Here is a 25,756-nt window from a genome sequence, read left to right as displayed (position 1 = left end):
GCCAAGATCTCCAGTTATTCACAAAATTCCCCTACAGGGTTTCCTGTCTTGATCAGCAGGGGCAGATGGACCCCCTCATTACGGAGACCACAGATGAAAATGAGAGCAAAATGAGGCCCATTACCACACGGGCGTGACTAATATCCCTCTTCAGACCTCTCCACGCACGCTGGACACATGCACACATATCAGACGTGCGCGCGCAACTTACACGTGTGGACAAGGAAAATGCTCGGCGTGCACACCGAGATGCTTGTAAATCAATAACGTTACACAGAAACAAAGACGAGGGGAAGTTGGTAATAAACTTTGGCTCTATTAAATTGACCAGATCTCGGGCTGCTCTGCAGGGGGTGTCTGGCTCATGCACTTTATGAACCTATAGGTTTGTGTCGGTGCGAAAATGTGTGTATATTCCCTAATCATCCCTGATGTCATTAGTGCTAAACACTAGCTCAGCCTGATTCCTCCCCACTAAATATCCTACTTTTTCTCTTGCCCCCCTCACTTTTTCTTCTCTTTCTTCCTAACCACCTCTACAACAACTGACCAATGCTGCATATGTATCCACACATGTGTGCTTCATCTTTTCAAATATCCACTCTGGTCCTCATTTCCTCAAATGTCTGCAGCGGATTCATTACCGTACTGGATTCCACAATCATCAACCTCTAATCCACCGCTAGTCTAGCGCCAGCTTGAGGTCCAAAAATCCTGTTTTACCAATTTGTTTTCCCCTTGTCCTCTACTTTTTCTTTTAACCTTTTATTCCCGTGGCTGTCCTCTGTCTGTACAGTCATGCCATCACCTATGCCCCCTCTTGTCTCAAGTAGCATCTCCCATTTCCCCTCCCTTTGTCATTTTCCACTGAAGCTCATCATTTTGTGGCTTAGATCTATTTTAAGTTTAAGTTTCAGCTGAATTGATCCAAAATAAACCACAGGAGATACAGAATTCAAAATAGTGATATCAAGGGTTTACAATTTTCCATCTAATGATCCAATCATAGCCTCAGCTATTTAAGTCAGTCCTCTCTTGCCTTCCCGTCTCTGCCGTTTTATGCTCCTACCTTTGGTTTTTCTCTTTACCTTTGCTGATCAGATCTGCAAGGTGATTTATAGCCTTACAACAGGCTGATAGATGGAGGGAAAAGGAAAGAAGGAGTAGTAGATCAAGAGGAGAGGGGGTGAGGAGAAATTGGGCTGTTTGGCGTTTGAAGTACATGAAGGAGTAATATAAAATACACCTGGTTGGTCCATGGGGCACTCTGTTCGCTGAAACAAAGGGAGGGGAGGGAGATGCAGGGGAGGAGAAGAGGAGAGGGCCAGGCCGCAGGGGAGAGAGGGGAGAGGAGTGGATGGATTGGGGGGGAGGGGTCACTCAGTGTTTCCTTTCAGGATGGCTTTTATGGTGTAACTTCAAACGCTGACCTCCCACACCCCTGCCCCTATATCCCCCCTGCTCTCTCGCTCCATCCGTCCGTCCGTCCATCCGTCCCTCCCTCCTCTTTCTCACTATTGTGCACGGCCAAGTGGACAGTAATTGGCTATTCTTTCGTGAGGCTGATTTCAGCACTCTCTGCCCCCACCCCATAGGAACAGTCCCTTTTGCTGCCCCATAGAACTAAGTGTATTTGTGTATATATATGTGTGTGCTTATGTTGTAAATAAGCCAGACGATAGGTATCAGGTGGGTTGAAGGGAGGAGGGGGTGGGGGTAGGGACCGCTCTGACATTTCATTCACGTGTGCTCCAAATTACAACACAGGAATTGAAAGGAGCTGAAGCTAATTGAATCCAGAAAAAAGGTCATGCTCCAACATGAGATCTTATTTAAAATAAACTTTTAAGCACACCTTAAATATGTATACCCCTGCTTTCACTGGAAGCAGCAGTACAAAGAGAGAAAATGTGAAACCCTAGAAATAAAGTGGATGTAAAGAGCAGTGTTTTATTTCCTCCTCCAAAATTTTATTCAAAGACTCCGGGGGCACCTAATTTATTCATGACATAAAATACATTGTAGAAAAAGATGAGTAGCTTTGCAAATGTTTCCTACAGTGTACAACATCTGAACATATTGCGAGTGATATATAAAAGCTGCTCCACTCTCGCTAATGACTTCTGGCCCTCTGTGGCTTATAGATCAGTGTGTGTTCATTAATGATGCAGGCGTGTGCAAGTCCATGTGTCAATTAGTGGGTGGAGGGGATTAGCAGTCTCCAGAGATTCCTAATTAACACTACACATACTCACACGGGCTAAAGCATCATTTTTGGATTGTTTTTAATGGAATTTTTACTATTTTATTTGCTGGTAAATGAGAAGAAAACTGTTTGCAAAGGAAAGTTCCAGAAAGTATCTCCTCAATGTCAAAAAAGCGCAATGATGTCCACCTCCCTGAGAGAAACACAGACACCTACCCACACACACGCACACACACTTACCAAGGCCACACACATGCTATGTGATGTATACAAGCTCTTAAAAGGTTAAATATGTAGACAGAGGACACAACATAAACACAGACTTAAACAAGTACAGGGCAGACTGTCCTCACAGACGTAACACATAAACAGAATTAGGGATAATTGTGTTTTCAGAAAAACAAGAAATACTGTAACGATCAGCTACTTTAAGTGGAGAAAAAAAAATCAAGGTGGTTAGAATGAAAGAGGCTTTCAAACAAGCTAGGGGACATGTCCAAGAGTTAGAAGTAGAGCAGAGTGAAGGTAGATGGAGTTTTTAATACAGCAGAGTGCCTCCTACCTCTTTGTAGTTCACCTTGGGCTCCATTCTCTTCCGCTTTCTGCCCTTCCCGTGATGACTCTGACTGAGGAGGATCCATTTTACAACCTGCAGGAGGGAGAATTGGGGGGATGAAGGCGGGAAAAAGAAGAGCGTGTAAAGGTAGACAAGTGGAGACAGCAAAGTAGCAGGGTTTGAGTGAGAGGGAAGAGAGCGTGAAGGAGAATCAGGAAAAAAGGGGACAACCGCAGAAGAAATTATGACAGGGTGTAATGATGACACAGACAGAGAGAGAGAGAAAGAAGGGGTGTACAGTAGAGAAAAGAGTAAATAGCAAGAAGTAAATGTAAACCAAATCAAATCTCCATGAAAAAAAAGTAAGGTTAACAAGCCATTAGCATGACAGGCACAATAATATATAACAGTCTACAGCTCCTTCCTTCTCACAGGCTCACACTCACTCGTGCTCCAACCCAAACAAGTGGCTGAGACAAAAGAGTTCTAGTGAAAGTATGTTGTTGTAACAGAGCCTGGAGTGCAACAGCCAATCACAATCAAGGCCAAAGTCATATCTACCAACATTGGTTCCTTTTGTTCCACATGAATTCACAGAAACACACGACTACAGGAAAAGTCAAGTTCCCAAAAAGTATGTAAAGTAAATGTAAAGTATGTAAAGTAAATTAATCACGTCTACAGCGCAGTCGCTTAAGCACAGTTCCTGTTTTAAGGTAGTTAAAATACAAATAATTACTTTTTACAGAGATACAACTGGGAGAACTGGAAAATATAGGCAAAGCAATTAAGAACAAGATGAGAGCTTTAAGGGAAATCTGATAGGCTGCACAGAATGACACGCAACAGATGTAGAGCGCTGTGTGCCGCACTTCACTCAGAGACAGACAGAGGGAGAGACTGAAACGAAAGTGAGCAGATGAGAAAAAGAGAGGTAAAGGGAGTGCAAGAGAGGTAGAGATAAGAGATGGTATCAATCCCTGTGAAGCAGAGGACACAACCAGATGGTAGAAAAACAAAGCAAGTAAAGAGAAACAGTGGCAGAGTAACACACCGAAGGAAACGAGGCTGATGGGAATCAGGTGACAATCATATCAAGCAATCTAAGGTGCAATATTTGAAAATCTGAGTGCTTCCTTGCCACTCCCTGAAGATGAGAGGAAGGGACAGGGAAAGAAAGAAGAGGAGGAAAGAAAGAGAGAGAGAGAGAGTGCCTACCTCTGCTTTGACTTCTTCCACCAGCCTTGCCTGCGACCACACGGCGCTCCTTTCATACAGCCACTGAACGAGAGAGAAGAAGGGAAAGCAGTGAGCCAGGGGCAAGTGATCAGGACAGAGTGGAATGCTTTGCAGAGGCAGAGAAGGAGAGAGAGAGAGAGAGAGCAAAGCAGGAAGGGGAGGGAGAGAGAAGAGAGGTGGGAGGAGAGGGAAGAGGTGGGAGCGCTATCACTTGTTCCTCTGACGGAAACTCGCAACTTGACTCCGGAGGATGAGAGAAAGGAGTAAAGAGGAGGAAGGGGTGGTGTACGAAAAGGAGGGGGGGGGGGGGATCACCTGATTTACAAGCAACTACAGGACTGATAGTCACCTTAGTCCTCCACCATTACACGCACACATATATGTGCAGTCATTCATGCAAGCGAACATCTACGCACCCACAGCCCTTACTCTCTCACCTTATTTAAGCCCTCAGCAAAGCCGCTGCTCAAGTGATGTGAATCACGCACCAGAGCGATGATGCCATGTGTACACGTGTGCTTGCGGGTGTGTACGTGGAGTGGGGAAAAAGAAGGAGACAGACAGGAGTGCGTGGAAGCAAGGTGTTCACAATGTCACACAGCTCACTCACACACACAGGCAGCAGCGACACACGATATTCGCCTCAGCCTCAATCCACGGTATGCACTCCACAGACGTTCCCACGCACACACACAGAGCCGCGCTGTGTTTCAGGTATTAGCGTTACCATAGCCACACACACACACACACACACAAAGTTCAATACTATAACTGGATGCCTGCGTAGTTCTCTACAAGTATTATACAAAAGTGTCTGCTGCTCAAGCAGAAATAGCATGAAGGTGTGTGTACAAGGCAAGGATGGAGAGACACAGAGAGGTACAGAGAGAGGGAGGTTTTGAGAGTGGGTAGTGTAGAATGTAGTGAGTGTTGAAGTACTAAATTGCCATTGTGTAACAGGATACCACACATAACTCTTGCTGCCTAGATCTCCACTGCCATTCCCTGAATAGCAAGACCTTTGTCTCTCTCCAACTCTCTCGTCCTGCGCCTGCATCTCTGTGGTGTCTCTCTAGTCTCTTTAGTGAATCGATATTTGACTGCGTGTAGAAGTTCACAAGTTGCATCTCTTTCCCTCTTAAGTGCCTCTCATTCATTTCATACTCGTAAATGGTGACGTCTCTGTCTTTGTTTCTCAGATCCTTTCATGCTTTGGTATTTTTGCTTTAACCATATTTTACTTGAAATGTCTTTGCACGGATATACTTAAAGTTCTTCACAGCAGTCTTTTCATTTGATAAATAATGTGAATACATCCAGTTTTTCCAACTGTAAAGCTCCGGATCTGGACACATCCGGATATGTTTAGAGGAAGTGTATTTATATCCAGATTTGTTAATATGAAGCTCAGTTGTGTGAAAAAATATTTGCCACATTCCTGATTTCTTAGTTTTTCCCATATCTGTCACACATATGTTTAAGATGTTTGTAGGATGGATTAACTACTTTTGGAAAGCTGAGTTTAATTTCACGACCCACACCGAGACCTGATTACTGTGAGACCTGTTGAATACAAAAAAAATGACTTAGCTACAAGCTGCAACACATCATGCCACAATTCAAGGATAAAAAAAAATCCATTAATTCTGCTCTCTACTAAAAAGTCCTGAAAGAGAATGTCGAGCCCATCAGTTCATTATGGAACTAGACAATGATTCAAAACACACCTCTGAATGGTTAAAAATAAATGAATATATTTACACATATATATGGTCAAAGTCTGAACTTAAATCCGATTAAGCATCATTAGCTTGAACTTTAACAGATTGTTCAAACTCAAAAAACCCTCCGATGTGGCTGAACTGCAACAATTCAGCAAAAAAGAGTAGGCCGAAATTCATCCACGGTGATGTGAAAGACTCACTGCCAGTTATCACAAACACCTAATTGCAGTTTTTGCTGCCAAGGATGGCACAACTAGTTATTAGGTTTAGGGGTCGATTACTTTTTCATGTAAGTTTGGATAGCTTTTTTCCCTTAATAAATGAAATCATCATTTAAAAACCCCATTTCATATGTACTCGGATTATTTTTTTCTAATATTACAATTCAGACAAATTAAACAAATTAACATTAAGAAATTAAAATTAAACCACGAAGGGAAAAATACCTTTTTATATTTTTATATATATTTTAAAAATTAGACTGAAAATCAAACTTATTTGGTGAACACCTTCAGGATATTTGTCTTAATTAAGTTTTATTGCTACAAAACACATACGTGTTGCTGTATTGCACAAGTGTGAGAGCAAATTTTTACAAAGACAGAGCTCTAGGTATTGGTACTATTTTCTTTGTCAAATCCCAGAGTTTCATTTTGCTCTTTTAAAGATTTTTAGGTTTAGGAAATCTAAATCTAATACCTGCCAGGAAGATCAAAAAGCATCAATTATGTACTAGGTAAATCAGCAGCACTTAAATCAGTATATGACAACTGGTAATTAATACAAAAAATAAACACTATCATGTAGGTGTAGTTTAAGTAGAAGAAGGAGCTAAAAGCTCTGGTGAATCAATGAATCAACAAAATATTCCATGCTACATCATAATCCCAATGGGAACTCTTGAGGTCTAAAATAAACCGACACTGGCCTTCTCATTCTCCATCGTTCAGCACAGGATTGGTGGATGTCATTGTTTATTATTAGGCCAAATCATTTCCTGCCTTTCTTCAATTCAAGCACATTCAAGAGCAAAAGAGGCAGAGAGGAGAAAGAGATTTTAAAAATGTGTTTGTGCCCAGTGTACATAATGCACAAGCACTTGCATTTGTGAAAGGTTTCAATCGATCGGGCTGATCTTATTAGCCATCGATCTGACTGGCACATCAAACACAAAAAAAGCCTCTGCAAAAACAATCAGCTTTCACCCAATCGGGTGTGAAAAAACAGCGGAGCACTCCCTCCGCACTGTCCTTTCCACCCTGAGAGGCCCCTGGAAGACTCAAGTTACATCATCGCATCCAGAAGGTGAAGGCTCCCAGACACAGGAACAGACACTAAAAACTGCACACACGCACAGTGGTAATTAAGATCTGTAACCATGGAGATGGCAGAATTGAAGAAGCTGTTGGAGTGGATTGATTGTCTGAGCAATCCTAGTATTTGTAACCCTTTGAGGGGGCAGATAAAGCAGGACTGCTCACCTCACCAAGATACAGTAGCAGTCTTGCAATGGCTAAATATAACTTAAAGATGGATGTGACCACCATGATGTTAAAAACTGGTTTGTGAAATCCTGTGTTAAAGCTAAGGTTAGCATTATGACTATTTGGGGGGTTATAACTACCTTGCTTGGTGGAGTACACATTCCTAGGTCAGGGTGTTAATAACTGCACAAGGTGCTCAGTTCAGTAACTTCTGTTAGTTGAAGCCGAGCAAGGTTGGCACCTACCTTTAATGCAAAGCAGTCACAATCTTAATATACATAACCTTTTATAACCAATTTAAATATAAGCCATTTTTAACAAATGGTTTCTGAATTATTGCACACAATTTAAACTATAGTAGTTAATAATATTCCCTGCTGCGTAGCCATTTTAAAGCTGTTCTTCTGATGTAGCGTCATGCCATACCGGATGCGACACAACCAATGTGGCAGATGCGACACGAGAAGCTTCCATTAGACGTGAGACAATGGAGGAAAGTGGTTCCTGGATGTTGCTGGCTGCTGCTCATAATTCAGAACTCCGTCACCTTGTCTAAACACATCTGGGGGTTAAAAGAAAACCAAGATGGCAGCTGCCAGAATGTGAAAGTCAGGGCTTCAAAATGGGACTTCACAAACCTGTGAGTGACCAGGATTGAACCAGTCTTTCTACGGTTCATGGTAATGCCAGCCAGGTTGTTGCCACAGTAAGTAAACATTAACTACTGAGTAGTAAGAATGGTTGTAAAACATTAAAACAATGAAATCTTCAGTGGACTACAAGAAAAACAATGCACTGGGAATTGCAACCCTGTAAGCACAATTACAACAATTAGTGAGACTAAATTACTGCATTATTGTGTACAATGAAGCCTAAGTAATACTGATTTATCTTAAACATTACAATGAAGAACAAATTCCAACACAGTTTTTATCTACTTAAAGAGCTGTCAGGCTTAAAAGTGAGGAATTGCCTTGTTTTTTTCATAAACTGGTATTTAATTATTTTAAACTCAGCCAAAAAAAAAAAAAAAAATACTGAAGGACTTTTCGTACCTTTGGAATTCCCGGCTGATCGAGCCAGTCAGCATAAATAGCACCGAGGGTGAGGCCTTTTCTGGAACACAATGGCACAAGTGTTAGTATTATTCCTATTATTACAGCAATGACTGTTATTGCCCAAGACGCACTGTAAAAACATCGTTCTGGGAAAATACTGTTAGGGTTATGGCAGACTTGAGATTTAGGCCAACACCTTAAACAAAAAAGGGGCACACCCACCTTCCTATACATGGGCAAGAAAAGAGGCATGCACAGACAATGAATTGGAGTTATACATATGGACATGCAAAAAAAAAAAAAAGAGTCTATGTATATGCATGTCTGAGTAGTTGAAAGGAGGCCAAATTGGATGGTTTGCATGTGGAAATAGTCAAACACCATACAGAGAACACACACAGTGACTGGGCTGACTTGCAAAGACAAATGTGAATGCAAACAAACATCCCACATTCAGCCTCGTGTATTTATGCAAACAGTAAAGTATACATCAAGTATACACACAAAGTGCACAAAGAGTCGAAGAGTAACTAAATAGCATGCCCTTCACCCCACTATCAATCCTACCCGCCTGTGCTTAGAGAGAAAAAATTCCACTCTTGGCTACTCTGAAGGTTTCAGTGCAGTATAAGTATACAGTAATACCTTCACTGAAACATTTTTATTTTTTATTTCTGGATAGTATTTTTTCTTTATTAAACACATGCAATTCAGGCTCCCCCACATTTTCCAAACTTATCCCTAAAAGGACACGTTGAGAAAAATAACAGACACAGAATGTAAATAGGTCTATTTTGTAAATCTATTATAATTGTCACAATGGGTTTAACCTCCTGTAGTGACCATTTAAGGTAATCTTAAACTCAGTTCATCAGGCTCAGTCACCTTAATCTTATTCCAACTTGTAAAAGTCAAAATGTATTCTCAGTGGTTTAAGCTCAAAGTTAATTATAGAAAGATAACATGCTCACAAAAACAATCTGTTGCCTTGAGACAAACTTGAAAACAAGCAACCAACCTAATTCTCAACATTGCTCATGTGACTAAATTGGCTTTTTGTTGCGGGGTTGAGGCTGAGCTCCTCGCTCCCGCACACTAGCTGAGCTCATCTAGTGCATTTCTAGGCAAATTAAAAGAGTGGTGTATTGGGAAACTACACTTTAAAGCATATTAGAAGAAGCAATACTCCAAATAAAACATCAACTTGCTTAAAAACCAAGGATTAAGAATGTGATGAGCGACTTCATCACAAGCGCATTTAAACTCTTGGCATGATTGAAATTATAGACAGAGTCTAGAGACTAAACATATGCCACACCAACAGTGAGAACCCACAAAGTCGGATTACATGGGATTATGTCAGCATACTTCTCTTGTGTGGCAAACAAAAGGTTAATACACTTAATATACCACATGACTCATCAAGTGATGCTTAATAATAGGTCTAGTGAGAAATAAGCTTCATCTCTCACGAGAGCATATGAGGCATGTATCTACCCGTTCCGTTCTGTGACGCTAAAATGTAAACTTCACTTTAGTTTCACTAATTAGTCATCCTCTTAGTGACATGTAAGAATTCACAATTAAGTCTATATGTTTTTGGACAATGATATGTTTTGTATTTTGCCTCAGAACACCACCACTGTGGATTTTAAATTTTAAAAAATAGTGCAGAGTTTAATTAAAAGGATTTAGCAAAAGTACTGCATTTTGTAAAGTAATGTGATACACTTAGAAAATGTTGAATGTGAGGACCGTTTTAATATTCGCAGGAAGTCGCCAAATGCTGTTTTTCCTCCCTTGAGATGCTGTGCTAGCCCTTTACTGTGGCCACCGTCAGTTGCTGCTTGTCTGTGCGCCTCTTCGCCTTCATTTTTGTCTTCAGTAGCTGAAAAGCATGCTCTACTGGGTTGAAACCAGGCAACTGACTTGTCCATTAAAAAATATCCAATTCTTTGCCTTAATAAACTCTTGTGTTGCTTTTGGAGAATGTTTTGGGGCATTTTCCATTTGTCCTGTAAAGTTTTTGCAGCATTTGGTTGAAGCTTAGCAGAAAGTATAACCCTGTACACTCCAGAATTCATCCTCCTACTTCTCTCAGCAGCCATCAATAAACACTAGTGACTCAGTTCCACTGGCAGCCATACATGCCTATGCTATAACATTGCTTCCAACATGTTTGACAGATGATGTGATACGCTTTGGATCATAAGCTATTTTTCTTACTTTCTCCATACTTTTTATTTCCCATCATTTTGGTGCAAGTTAATATTGGTTTAATTTGTTCTTTTAGATGTTTTCTGAAAAAGGTCTAGTCGTCAGTGTAACAAGTGGTTTCCATTGTCATCATTGCCACACAAAAGACAACACTAGGTTCAATTCCACCAGGCAGCTAGGACTTTCTATATGGAGTTCACATGTTCTGATGTTTGCACGTTTGCTCTCATTATCTCCCACAGCATCTTAGATTAATCAGAGATTCTAAATTGGTTGTGGCTTTATGTGTTAGCCCTGCAACAGATCAGTGACCTGTCCAAGATGTACCCTCCCTCTCGTCCTATGGCAGCTGGGCTCCAGCTCCAAGAGAAAATGGATCGGTGGTTTTAACAATGATATACCTACTTACTCAAGAGTGTTCTTGACTTGCATAGACGTTATGAAGGGCTTCTTTTTTAAAACCAAGGAGAGAATGTGCACTCACTTTAGCTTTCCTACACTGTCTTTGAGGGCTTTGGGTGCTACTGGCCAGTGCAGTGTGATCTTTAACTATCAAAATAACTTATTTTGGCATTTCACCCCAATGATGACCTTCATTTACATCTACACCTCCTTGTACCTCACCATGAAAGTTCTAATGAACAGATCCAAATGCAAAGTAAACTTTGATTAAACAAAGTAAAGATTTTTTATCTGCTTAATTTGTAGAGGAAACTGGGATGTACTGGCCATGAAACTGCTTGTCAGTCAATTACTTTTGAATCTCTCAAAATGTTAACACACTTTTTATTATCAAGATGTAGGAAAGGATATCCACTACAAAATATATAATTTATAGAATATGATGCTGGATATTAAACAGAACATAAAGTATTTAAAATGAGCTCAACAACTAAACATCTGCACCAGTATTTTTAAGATATTTAACACTGATAGGAAACATTTTTCTGCATAATAATTATTCTGAATTTTGATACTTTACGCAAAATTTGTCCAAAAATACAATTTTATGTGCAATGAGGTGTTTTATTGCTTAGTTTCCTAAAGGAATTGCTTGAAAAATTCCTCAATACAGCATACAGGCAATGCGCATGGTATGTTTTTGATTTCTGTGTGTGCTTGGGGTCAGGGAGTGAGAGGTTTGGGATTGTCTCTGGTTGCCTTTCTGTAAAAGTCCCTGCATGCCACTGTTCCAAGGATACATGACCTCACATCACGAAAAGACTGGCCATGACCCAGAGCAGCAACTGTCTATTCTAATCTTAAACCCTTCTATTTCACTGAGCTGTTTACTGAAAGAGGCATCAAATCCAAATATTGACTCTGCCCAACTCCCTCTGTTTAATTCAATCAATCTCTTCTCGTCCAGCAGCAGCACACTCCACATGACAGAGAAGGCAGAAAGAAAACACTGAGAGCCGACAAATAGATGCTCGAGAAAAGAAGAGTAAGAAAAGAAAGGGCTGATAATGTGAATGACAGACAAGGAAGAAAACGTGGGACAGCAGGACAAGACACATGAAGAGGTTAATGAGGCAATCGGCAGAAAAAGAAAGTTGAATGATTAAGAGAGTGCAGAGAGAGTGAGAGAGAATTAGAGAGGAGGAGAGCAGGAGGAGCAGTTATCCTTTTACACTTCAGTGAATATGAGAGTGAATGAGACTGTTCACCTAACAGAACTGGTGTTGGATGCTTCAGTTTGCCATATTTCCACAGTGGGACCAAACGCATTTCACATGAAATCGATTAACATATCACATCTGCCACTGAAAGTTTAAAAGCTACATTGAAACAAACAAAAAATAATAATCTTTAACCGCATCTCATATTTGTCTGCAACTAGAAACTAAGACTACTCCTGCTATAGTACAAACCAAATTGGTTTTAATGCATCTTTACATTATTCATGAATTACACTGCAGAGATTTCTCATAGCAAACAACATACCTTTCCATGCCGGGAAAGCTAATCAGTAACATTTGCAGGAAATCCTGTTTAAAACAGAACAAAAAAAAAAGACAAGCAGAAATGGAGTCGTTTAGGTAAATGTGGGAGGAAGACAAAAAGAAAAGAGAAAGGCATACCTGATCTTAAGTCAAGAGTACAAGGTCAAACAGTGTTTATGTTACTTCCTCTATTTAGTGGGAGGACTCAATCTGCGACTGAAGTAACAGGAGCCAGGTGGAACTCATATGCACACACACACACACACACACACAAACACACACACACACACACACAGTTCCAGGTGGGATCACTCAGCTTTGTGGCCCCACCAGAATAAACACATGTGCCTCTGTTGATGTACAATCATCAATTTGAGAGAAAGCTATTGTAACAATGTGGCAATCAGGTTTACATCAGCCTCCCAATAATTTATAAAAGCAGCAAATGTGCTGGAGAGACGGGTCGAATTAAATAGTTCACACGTGAGCTAAAATGTTATCAGCAGCCTCTGAAGTAGCAGCAGAGATATGTTTCCAGCCTCACCTGGGACAAAATTAGATGGCCGTGGTATTTCTTCACAAATAATTGGAAGAATTCAATAAACTGTTGCTCTCCCACTTGACTGGCCAAGAACCTGAGGAGAAAGTAGCCCTGGACAAAGGGTGAGACATGCAAACAATCAATTATAGACAAACGTCTAAAGCACCAAACAAGAAAGCTCACAGAAATTTTAAAAAAACAAAGAGATACTATAAGTTTATTCGATACTTTGATTGGATCTGGTTCTTTTATTTGTCTTCATTAATTCCCTCCTTTCTTTGTTCATTTCCCACCTTCCTACTACGACATTAGTCTCACCTTGAGGTAGTGGACTTGCATGAAGGGTTTTTCAGGGTTGAGGGCATGCTTAACTGTGGAGGAGCCAGATTCACTGACCTGACCAGTCTTCTCCATGTTAGGTCTGCAGGAGGGCAAACAGAGCAGGGAAGAAAAAATTGCTCACAGAAACACTGAACAAGTGAAGAGAGTACAGCACACAAAGCGAGATTTTCAGCACACACCATCAGCAGTACTGTGCACAGGTACATGACAAGACCAGAAGGCAAAACAGGAGTGAGATGTTGGAGAACAGGAGCACATTTTTATTTTATCTTGCTCTCAAGACATTTTAGTTGCAGGAAAACCACCATTTCAACAGAGCAAGAGTACACTGTCAGCAACACTAAATGGCACCACTCAGGCCATTTCTCAATGGTGAACACATTGCCAAGTTGCCACACTTTGCCAGAGGCAGGCTGGAAATAAAACTGTGGATTTATAATAGCATACTATAGTGTTTATATGACCTCACAGTGCTGTGCTCTAACTTTTACTGCCCGTGAGTCATGGAGCGAACATATAACACTTGCGCACAAAAAAAGCACCCCTGACTACCAGCACAAAAGAGCCACGCTCTGGGTTTCATTTTCCCCGTCACGAAGATACAAATCATCCCCTCAACCTCCATAAAACACACAAACAAACACGCATAAAACCAATAAAAAACCAGACAAACAAATCCCTGACATGGGATGCTGTGCAATGATAGTTTTAGTTAGCTGGTATTGATCAGAATGAGCAGATTAACTCAGTGTGCCAATAGGAAGGCCTTGAAGGATCACCCTCCTGCCAAGTCGATACGGCAGGCGCCTGGCCCACCAATCAATACACCCTTCATCACTGGCTTGCACTTTTCCACAAGACCGCTTCATGACAGAAGCGGCCAGACACACACACGCAGACGTACATGGACGATCGGAAAGGCTAAAGGCACAGAGAGTCACATGTGACTGTTTAAATTTTTGACTTGAGCTTAAGCAGGGAGCCACAAGTTGGTCAAATATTTGATTTACACAAGTGTTTGTCCAGCCATGGTGAGCAGAAGAGGGAAGGCAGGATGCAGAAGAGAGGGGGGTAAAGCAGACTAGGGCTGAGGACAAGACAAGGAGGAGGTGTGGGAGAAATCAAGGGCAGAAGATAGACAGGAATGTTTGGTTTGCTTAGTGTACTGAAAGAGAGGAAGTCATCAGCTTCCTGGAATTTCTAAATTCAACTGGTCATTCTTTCAAGCACTTTCATCATGCATCTGAGGGCGTGTTCCCACTTGTGTGGATGTATGCATGTCATATAAATGCTGTGCGAGAGAAATCGCTATGGAAATGACCTGATTTCGGAAAATCTGCCTCAGAAAATCAAACTAATGATGTTGACTCTCCAGAAATAAAGACTTTCATTATTCTCAGTCTGTCAGTGACTGTATATAATGAATAACACATTTGGATATAACAAACGGGCTACAAGTTAAAACTTAAAATATGCAATATAGTGTTTGTTTTATATGTGGTTCCTTTATATCAACATTTTCCTTTAAACACTGGATTTTTTTTAAAACTTGCTCTCTGTCCAGTCACCTGCTCATTTCAGCCTGTGGCTGTCTGTTCCTTGCGATAAGATGAAATGGACTCTTTTTAAGACAGCGGGATGTGCTGTACCCCTGGGAACTTGTGTGTATGTGTGGGTCTGAGAGGAAAAAGAAGGATTAGGACAAAAGATGAAAACAGTGACAGAACATGTACTGTCTTTCCACGGAAAATGTAACCATTTCTTATGTCAGAGACACTAGCAGACCACGGAGAGACAAAATGTTGATTCATCACTGTCATGTTAAACAAAGGGACTTCAGCCTTCTTTATAAGGGATTTATTGATGTGTGAATCCCTGGGTTTTGCTGCCTGTCTTTGTCAGGGATGATTAACTAAAACTTTAGGAGGAAACGGTGCTTGCTGCCTTCAGCGTCTCGTAATAGCTAAATGTATTTCAGAATAAATGGCGTTCTTATCTGACTTGTAGGGCAGTGAGAGGGGGGGTGTTTGTCTGTGTGTGTGTGTGCATGCGTAGCCGTGCGTACACCTGGGTGTGTCTGAGATTGAAAGGGAGAGAAAAAGCGAGAGGAAATCAGGAGCTATTACTGACAGAACTTAATGTCAAACGAGAACACACATACACACACGAGAGGTTTATAGCTCCGTGAGCCATATCCTGACAAATTACACTGGGTTGACTGTGGAAACCGGATAAGGTAGAGCAGCGCTCCCAGCAGCCCAGTAAATCAACAGGGAGAATGGCGTCTGGCCCAGGCTGCCCTAAATATAACTCATCTGAAATGGACTGATAAACACTGGCCACTGGGGCCCCTGCTGGATCATGGGGTGTCAATTGTGACCTACTGAACTTGGAAAGAACAACCTACCATTTAGCCTTTGTGTGTGCATTTGTGTATGGTGAGGACATCTCTTTGTATATATCCCACTGTGGTTTCCTTTCCTTCCCTTCAGCAGATCCTTAGAGAGTCTTCACTGTGTTGTGACACTGAGTTAGTGTTTATGTGCATGTGGTTCTAATGCAAATGAAGTTACATGTGGACTTGGGCACAAAGGTTGTGTATTCCACATGAAAAAGTGATCTGTGTCAGGACTTTGAGGGCCCTACAAGATACAATAACTAAAAGTGTAAAAAATAGATTAAAAAAAAAAAAACAATAAAGGCAAGCTGACAGAGACAGAGGTGGTTCCTAAGTTACTTTTTAAAGGTATCATTAGTGTCCACAGATCTTCATGAGGTTCCACAACCTCAAAAGCACAATCACCTTTTATCTTTAACTTGGATCTTGGTACAACCAATACACCTAATAGATCTTGGTGTTATGTGTGGTTGTAGTAGCTCACTGATATGTGGAGGCATCAAACCGTGATGACCAAAATTTCAAACTGAACCCTTAAACTTCCCAGGGAGCCAGTTTAAAGAAAACAAAAATCTGTGTCACATGGGACCTTTAAGGGGACATGCAGCAGCATCCTTGAGTTAGTTATCAGTTTTCAAGTTTTCAGGAATTGTTATTCAATTCATACTCTATAAATGGTAAATGGCCTGTATTTGTATAGCGCTTTATTAGTCCCTAAGGACCCCAAAGCGCTTTACATATCCAGTCATCCACCCATTCACACACACATTCACACACTGGTGATGGCAAGCTACATTGTAGCCACAGCCACCCTGGGGCGCACTGACAGAGGCGAGGCTGCCAGACACTGGCGCCACTGGGCCCTCTGACCGCCACCAGCAGGCAACGGTGAAGTGTCTTGCCCAAGGACACAACAACCGAGACTGTCCGAGCCGGGGCTGGAACCGGCAACCTTCCAGTTACAAGATGAACTGCCAACTCTTTGAGCCATGATTGCCCCATAATAATGATGATGAGTTCAGAGTCATTTTAATGTCCACTGAGAAAACTGATGAAGACTGCAGTGTGGTCAAGGCCTCAAAAACCCCCACAGTTGAGGTTCTGCATCACCTGTATTACCCACAGGATCAAGAATAAAGATCAAGCTTAATCTCGACTGCTGTGCACTTCATCAGACAACAGTTGGAAAACAAAAAACTCAATAACTTTGTTTGTTTAAGAAAACTGTTATAATTCATTTTTATATGGGAAATTTCCCCTGGAAAAATAACTGTAATTTAGTAGTAATTATAGGTGAAACTAGAAGAGCTGCTCCAAGTCAACTGTAATAACTGAGTCATTAGTCATTTACTATCGTAAAACTTTCTTTTTCCATCGACGCATACTGTATGCCGAATTCCATTCTTCACTATGGTGTCACGTCAAATGTCCACAGCTTTATCTGACTTGCTGGGCACTAAAAGGCACTCAACATTACAAATCAGTCAACTCAAACTACATGAACAATGACTGCATTTACCTCATAACTGGCAGCAAATGTCTTAGCTCTTCCCTGGAAGCTGATAAAGAGTTTTTATATAGGAAGGACTCAGAAAATAAAATGTTATAATGAAATGCGTAGATGCACTATAATTACAACGGGCCTCTGCTGAAAGTAAACAAACAATAATTAGCTTTGCTAAAATGTACATGCTGACAGAAGTAAAGGAACACAAACAGGAGCACATTTGCAGAGTAACAGCCGCATTATAGAAGTACATATACACAGACTAAATGTGTTCAATCATTAAGATCATTAAGCCTGTGAGCAGGGTTCATTTATGCCCCAACTTGCTTTGGCAATCCTTTTGGAGTTATTTGCCACTTTGACAATAACGTGTTTTTCACTACAAATGCAACACACCATATTTCCATGTAGCAGTCAGTCAAAACATGCAGCCAGGCTTGCAAGCATGTGTGCATGTGTGTGTGCGCATACTGTAAAAAGTTTGATGTTGTTGATGTAACCCCATCAGGTGACGAGAAACATAAGCCTGATCCTCTCTAACAACCCATGTGTCTGTCTTGTGGAGGAAAACTCTGACCGACACCACTCTCCAATGTATATTTAACCCTTTCCTGCACTGCCAGCTTCTTATTTTAAGGTACATTGTAATTCACAGCCATGGCTCCTTTCATGTTGAAGCCTACCACAAATAAAGACGTTATCAGACAGCAGTCTTAAAGATCTGGAACAATTTAAATCATCATAGCAAAGTTTTAAAAACAAAGGTAAATTCACCAATAAAGAACATCACTAACACCACATGAAGTATTTGAAGCAGGCTGAATTTCACTGTTAAAGTGAATGTGAATATCCATAAATATCACAAGTGTAACCACCATTGATTTAATGTCTAATGAGAGCTGCAATACGCACAGAGAAATCACCAGCATTTTCATTAGCTAAAGGGTTAAGCCCTTGTTGGGGTTTACAGCTATAATCCCCCGATGACACTCTGCTTCCACCCTGGATGAAATAAAGCAGGGTGTGGGTCCCACACTGTCCGTCTGTCTGAATTTATGTGTTTGCGCACACTTGCCTTCCTCGTGATGTGAGCTTTTCTAAGACATGACGGTACAGCACACCTGGATATACTTTATTGCCACACCTGCCACACCTGTACCCCTGGAATGCCTAGACTCTACGTTCATGTGTGCGTCTGCATGTGCAGACACTAAGAAAAATCTAGGCACAGTCTGGCCTGAAAATAGAAGATAACATTCACTGTAAAGAATCTGTTCATTGCAAAAGAAATTTATCTCATTGTATATGGATTTTTTTATTTTAGCAAACTGTTTAGGGTCAACATAACCATAACATGATGCAAAAATTGGTGGTAACTGAATCAATAAAACAAATTAAAAACCTAATTTTGCCAACGAACATTAACTTCATTTTGAGCATCATCAGTGGTGATAAGAGCTGGTGTCTTAGACTATGGCCAGACACCAAACAGCAGTTTGTTTGAAGGTTCCACAGATTCCAAGTCTGAAGGCATCCCATCATGTTAGAAGTGGGCTATGCACAATTAATTGAATTCAGGTAAGGGCTTTGATTATTGCCATGGTGCTCTTTAGTTACCCTCCAAAAACGTGTTTCTGTATAAAGACACACACCTGAGGATCTGAAGTTCCTCTTTTGAGTTTTGCAACTCATCGGAAAGTCTTCTCCACCTCAGAAGGGCCTTCAGGTCAAACTGCTCGGTTTTCTCCTCTAAAGAGAGCTGGAGGGAGACACACATGGACAAAAGTCGATGCAAAATTGCCAGATGAAAAGAGCTAAATATGGTGAATTCTGCAAAAACATAAAGACACTGTGATAGAAGCGCTCTCTGTTATTCAGTTTGGCAACACTTGGAAGCAGATGTGATTAAATCCTTTCAGCAGAGCAAAGTTCATATCATAAAGGTGTTTAGATTTAACATCACAGACAAAAGAAAAGCACTTGTGTAACTCTAGATGGTGTGGGAATACAAGTGGGAGGATTAGGTCTGTAGCCCCATCAACTACAAGATTAGAGCTGAAGTGTTGCAAACATTAATGCTACACCCACTTCTTTTATCTATTTAGTCTCTTATATTTTTTGCAGGGATCCTTAATTAACCATCTGGCTGTAGAAGGACCTTTGGGAAAATGTGACGTTAAAATTTCTTTGGAAAACAATCTTTAGAAAAGAATTTACTAACGAATCAACTATGCGACTGATGTGGTTTTACACCTAAAGAGATATGGTCTATTGATTAATGTTGTGATTGGTTGAGAAAACTTTGTTTGTTTGTGATTTTTCAAATTTATTTCCTGTTTTTGCTTTTTTGTATTCCAATATTCTCTAGTTGCCTTTAAAAAAAAAAAAAAGTTTAACGTATGTTTTTGTCACAGTGATGTTTGAACAGACGAAAGGTTGGAATACTGACCCGCATATTATTTATTTAATGAATTTTGCTATATGATATTTTAGCAGTATTTGTTTTTTTATGACTCAAAATATTTACATATAAATCATTTCTAATGAGAGAAGATTATCTTCTCAGAGGCACCCGCTTGCCTTTATTCTCACTGGCCACTTCATTAGGTACACCTTTCTAGTACCAGCTTGGCCCTCCTTTTGCCTTCAGAGTTGTTTTGGTTCTTCGTGGCATAAATTCAACAAGGTGCTGAAAGCATTTATGTGAGATTTGGGTTCATATTGACAGAATAGCAGGCATGGACAGGTATGATATGGTCAGCTCGGGTGATACTAAGGGGTCCAAAAAGTGCAAAGGAAATATTGACCACGCCAGGACCAGCAGCCTGAACCACAGATACAAGAAAAGATCTTTGCGCTCATGTTGTTTGCACCAAAGTTTCACCCTATTTTCTGAATTTTTGCAGCAAGATTAAGAATCATCAGACAAGCAATGTTTTTTCCAACCTTCTATTGTCTAACTTTGATGATTTCTTTGTGAATTTTAGTATCTTACTCGTAGCTGACAGGAATGTCACCTAGCATTGACGTCTGCTGCTGTGATCCTTGTAGCTCCTGTTTTTTTTAATTATTGTTGTTAAGTTGTTGTTGGCCATTCTTCTCTGTCCTTTGGCTCACTGGTTATTTTCTGTTTTTTGAACCATTCTCTGTAAGCCCTAGGAATGGTTTTGTGGGAAATTCCCAGTAGAGTTCCTCAGCAGTTTCTAAAATACTCAGACCAACCCCTCTGCTGCCAACAACCACGCCACATCCAAAGGCACTTAAATCACTTTTCTTCCTTACTGTGCTGCTCAGTTTGAACTTCAGCAGGTTGTCTTAACATACATGTTTATATGCTTTAATATTTGCATTAACCAGCAGCTGTACAGGTGTAGCTAATGTGGTGGCCGGTGATTGTATGTTACTATCATATAGTGGTTAATATGGAAAACACATTATCTTATACTTGTTGTGCTTGGGCCCAGATAATGTCTTCAAGACAGGTGGCAAAGCCTTCGCTAATCCATTCTTCAGTCCAGTCTCTGGCTCCGATAACCAGGCCAAACCAGGAGTGGGAAATCTCGTGGCAAATCCTGGATCCACACAGAGACAGACTTTCTTCAGAACCTGGACTCCCAGCAGACAACACACTCTGGGACAGGAAAATTATATGGGGGCTGAGGAAGACAAAAGTAATGACACAATAATAGCATGTTTGAAAAAAAGCACATTCTAAAGGCAAGAAAGGAGTCTGAGGCACAAATCACAGATAAATATTAGGCAATGTTTTGATAAAAAATATTGTAATCTAGGAGGTTCACAGAGTGAAAGATGAGAAAATATGTTGCAGACATCAGAATTAATAGTCAAGAAAAAATTAAACTAACAGAGACACAGAGATCTAGTGTTCTTCTGTGCAGAAAGATCAAGATGCTGACGTAACGCTCCACACCTAGGATTATAGAAAATTTGGCCTTAACCTGTCATGTAACACAACCCCACATATTTTCTAGTGAACAAACTGCCCATCCTTTTCTCAAGTTCTTCATTATGTTTAGAGAAGGGCAACTTACTCATGCAGAAGACTTGCCAAACCTAAATGCCACAATTTCCCAGGACTGGACTTGTTAAACAACAGTGGGTAAAATGATTTGAATTAAAAGTAAATTACGCAAGTTCAGTAGGTTTTTTCCAACATTTACAGATTTATAATGCCAGAGTGACTTTTGAAAGCGAAATAAATATTAGATGTATTTAAAACACTTCAGATTGTGTATTTGAAGCATATGCAAACACAGAAAGTGATATTTACCTAGGTGCACCCTCGATATGAATGCAAAAGTAGTATATGCAAAACATTCAGATAGTAACTACTCAAACAAATCCTCAAAGTGCTTTTAGTGATGCCAAAGATAAGAAGCCTTTTCTGCTTGTACAAAGGGATAAAACAGCAAGATTTTTTTGCCCAAATTAAAAGATAATATTTTACCTTTGTGCCATTCTTTGATAACAGATTTTAAAGTCTAAATTAAGACTAATTATCTTGTTATACAAGCCCTTACTTCTTAATTAAGTAAATACACTTTAGTTTTAATGACGTTTGGAAAGAAATAATTTTTTTAAGGCGACATTTGTGGTCTTATTAATTATGACCCAGCAGAGAATAATGACTGTTGCATGTATCTTTTAAAGTTTTTCTTTACATGTTGCCTACTTTTACACCCATTTTTAGCTCGTCCTTTTACCTGCCCATTTTAATAGGAATGTTTTATTTGTTAAGCCACTTAACACTGACCCATGAATCAGTCAAACAGAAAAAAGCACTTAATTCAAGGGATGAACCAACGTTGTGTCTACACATGACAAACAACTTAGCAAAGAACCAATTAACATAGACTAAATTATACCTTTAGGCACTTTGTTACTAGGAGCATGTCATAAAACACATTCTTTCTTCCACTTTCTTTAATTGCATCTATTAAAATGCCAAAGAAGCCAAAATAGTATTTTTGCACCAACAAGATATTCACAGCACTGCACTTGTTCCACACTTTGTCACGTTACAGTCTTATTTTAAAATGTATTAAATGAATTTTTCACCTCAAAATTCTGCACACAATACCCCATAAAGTGAAAACATTTGCTTGAAATTCTTGGAAATGTATTAAAAATAAAACAAACAAAATATAACATATACATAAATACTCAGAGCCTTTGTTCAGTACAATATAGAAGTGCACTTGGCAGCAATTACAGCCTTAAGTCTTTTTGAGTATAGTGCTATAATTTGGTGCAACTATTTTTGGGCAATTTCTCCCATTCTTGTTTGCAGAACCTTTCAAGGTACATCAGGTTGGATTGGGACCATCAGTGCACAGCCATCAGATCTCTTCAAAGATATTCAATCACTTGTGAACTGGATACTGTACATGTCACCCAAGAACATCCACCTTCACCACAGTCTAAGGTCCAAAGGATTCTGGAACAGGTTATCATCAAGGACGTCTCTACAATGCTGCATTCCCCTTTCCCTCAATCCTGACTAGTCTCCCACTTCCTGCTGCCAAAAAATATCCCCACAGCATGATGCTGCTACCACCATGCTTCAGTGTAGGAATACTATTGGAAAGATGATGAGCAGTGCCTAGTTTCCTCCCTCCAGACATGAGACTTGGTTGGCATTCAGACCAAAGAGTTCAATCTTTGTTTCATCAGAGCAGAGCCCTTCAGGTGCCTTTTGTCAGACTCCAGGCAGGCTGTCATTTACCATTTACTGAGGAATGGACACTTTAGCAAACAGGCCAGATTGGTGAAGTACTTCAGAAATTGTTGTCCTTCCTGAAGGTTCTTCGCTCTGCACAGAGCAATGCTGTACCTCTGTCAGCATGACCACTGGGTTCTTGGTCACGTCCCTGACTATGGCCCTTCTAGTTTGGTCACTCAGACGGGCCAGGCAGCCAGCTCTGGGTAGAGACCTGGTGGTTCCAAACTTCTTGCATTTACAGATGGAGGCCACTGTGCTCACTGGGACCTTCAGGGTTGATCATTAATGATTTTTATGTAACCTTCCCTGTGCCTCAGTATAATACTGTCTCAGATGTCTACAGACAATTTCAACTATGGGACCTTATATGGAAAGGTGTGCGCCTTTCCATATAACGTCTAATCAAGTGAATTTACCACAGATGGACATTTGACAGAAGATTAGTGGAAATAGGATGCATCTGAGCTCAGTTTTAAGTATTGTGGCAAAGACTGTGAATACTTACGTACATGTTAAATTTTTGACCTTTATTTTTAATAAATTTGTAAGACATTCAAGTAAACTTTGTTCACGCTGTCATTGTGTGCAGAATTCTTAGGTGAAAATGTATTTATTATGTTTTGGAATAAGGCTGAAACATAACAAAATGTGGAACAAGTGAAGTTTTGTGAATCAAAGGAGCTTGCAAAGAAAAGCGTCTGGACTTCTTTAAGTTGCTTGAAGACGTTTCACCTCTCATCCGAGAAGCTTCTTCAGTTCTAAGGTCAAATGGTGGAGAGTCCCAGATATAAACCTAGTGGGAGTGACCCCCCACAGAGGGACAAAAGGACCCCCTGATGATCCTCTAATCGCCTGAGCCAAGGTGGGAAACTGGGCGTGGGTCCCAATCAGCCAGAGTTTCGGGTGTGTTCATTGTGAAACCTGGCCCCACCTTATCATGCGAATTCCTGAGGTCAGATGGCCCAGGATGTGAGTGGGCGTTAAGGCGTCTGGGAAGGGATCTCAAAACTGGATTATAGATGGCAGAGAGTTGGTGTCGTAAACCCCCGCCTCTGTTCAAAGATGGTCGCTCACAGTGGACATAGATGGCTTCTTTCACTCCTCTTTCAAACCATCTGTCCTCTCTGTCCAAAATGTGAACATTGGCATCCTCGAAAGAGTGTCCTTTATCCTTAAGATAAGTTGCAGCTCCTTTGACTACGATGACCTGGATGACTGAGAACCTTCACAGACAAGTTTTGTGAATATTTTCTGATTACATGTTATTAAGAAACAGGAAAAAAAGAAGCAAATGTAGTCCCACCAAATATTGACTTTCAGGCTTGTCAGAATTTTATAAACTCTGTACACGTCAATAAATTGCAGCACCTACTTTCCATTTTCCTAGCAATATAAAAAGAAATGTAGGGCTCAAGACTTTTGCACGTTCCTTTATAGTATCTGTACTTGATTGAAAATCGAACTTTTCATCATGAACAGATAATACAAGCTAGTCGTTGCTATTACAGGTTCAGCAACATCCATATCAAGCTTGGTATCACAGGAATAAATAAGTGATTTTGCACTAGTAGAGCAGGACCAATCACAGGGCTCTATCAAAGCCAAGGTCATGGCTGAAGACTTTTTTGGAGCATTCTTTACTTCATTCTTATGTAACAGGCTGTTGATGCCCCGAGGGGCTTAGGGCTGACTGTGCGTGAGAGGCAGGCTATTCTTCTTCAGAAGAATGAGAGAGGGGTCACAGAGGTGCGAATGAATGGCCTCCCTCTCTCCTGGCTCATACAACAACACCGGACTGTCTAGAGTTCCTTTCACACTCGCTAGATTTTAAGCGTCCCAACCACCATTGACCTGACACCGGTGGGAGAATTTATGGCAAACTGCAGGTCCTAGTGAAAAGCACTTTTCAAAAGGCCACACCACCCCACTCATGTGACAAATATGTTAAAGATGCTATAATGTGTGGCTTAGTAGACCACACATTATTGCATTTGCCCCATGCAGAGTGGCCTTACTTTCAACTTCTGAGACACAACAGCAGCAACTGGTTGACCTGTTGGGTCGACAGTAAGACTAAGACTCCATATTGCTGCTATTGATGAAATACAGTAAGCTGTAAAATGAGATGCTCTCATCAAGGAAAGATTACAATCTTAAACCACCAGATGACAGAGGAGTTATTTCTTCTTTGCCATAACCTAATTATGGTGACAAGCTAAGTCAATTATAAAGGAAAACAGTGAGTAAAGACATAGCTTAGGCCGGGTCTGCCACACAGCCTGTTTAGAGGAAAACAAAATCAGATATCTGAACAGCACAACTACTCTTTATTTCCCAGGGGATTGTTACATCAGACAGAAAGCAGGCCCTCCCCTTCAGTTATTTAGGAACATGTCAACATCATACAATGGGGTCTTATGAGCATCATTTCCGAGACAGCATCTCAAATCTAATTCCATGTTATTCCTGATTACACAAACAAAGGCTCTCACTGGAGCAGGAGATGCTAACATTAGCATATGAGTTTCTTTGTAGCTTAATCTTATTCCCCCACAATTGGATAAGCACGCCTTTGTTGTCAGTTACAGCACCGTGTTTGTGTGTGTGTGAGTGAGTGAGTGTGAAAAACAAAGACAGCCTTTCAGAGACGGCGCTTGCACATGTTCCTCTGAGGGAGACGGAATCCATCACTACAGTGACAAATAGTGTCACCCCACCATGGTGGTGATGAGCAACAACAGCATCTTTCACGTTCACTGATACACTGACTGACATTAGTTGACATTGGGGACCTG

At 40.6% G+C, this 25,756-nt stretch overlaps 1 protein-coding gene across 4 annotated transcripts in view; it reads right to left on the bottom strand.

The window, feature by feature from the left end:
- The window catches only part of aopep (aminopeptidase O (putative)), a 91,754-nt gene that overhangs the window by 36,422 nt on the left and 29,576 nt on the right, over nucleotides 1-25,756 (bottom strand). For 2 of the 4 annotated variants that reach the window (XM_085425814.1, XM_085425815.1), the window contains exons 7-14: nucleotides 20,664-20,874; nucleotides 18,871-18,977; nucleotides 13,290-13,392; nucleotides 12,975-13,082; nucleotides 12,432-12,475; nucleotides 8,265-8,325; nucleotides 3,981-4,043; nucleotides 2,769-2,855 (exon numbers count right to left, since the gene is read on the bottom strand). In XM_085425814.1, the coding sequence (XP_085281940.1) occupies nucleotides 2,769-2,855; nucleotides 3,981-4,043; nucleotides 8,265-8,325; nucleotides 12,432-12,475; nucleotides 12,975-13,082; nucleotides 13,290-13,392; nucleotides 18,871-18,977; nucleotides 20,664-20,874 (784 nt within the window). The remainder of the gene's footprint in view (nucleotides 1-2,768; nucleotides 2,856-3,980; nucleotides 4,044-8,264; nucleotides 8,326-12,431; nucleotides 12,476-12,974; nucleotides 13,083-13,289; nucleotides 13,393-18,870; nucleotides 18,978-20,663; nucleotides 20,875-25,756) is intronic. The other 2 variants (XM_085425816.1, XM_085425817.1) reach the window with 2 other exon arrangements.

This window comes from Rhamphochromis longiceps, linkage group LG12 (assembly GCF_057381845.1).
Source record: "Rhamphochromis longiceps isolate RC_006_pf linkage group LG12, R_longiceps_female_GT1.1, whole genome shotgun sequence".
NCBI classification, from domain to species: Eukaryota; Metazoa; Chordata; class Actinopteri; order Cichliformes; family Cichlidae; genus Rhamphochromis; species Rhamphochromis longiceps.
The sequence above is the reverse complement of the archived record's forward strand: the minus strand, read 5'-3'. Positions and strand labels throughout refer to the sequence as shown.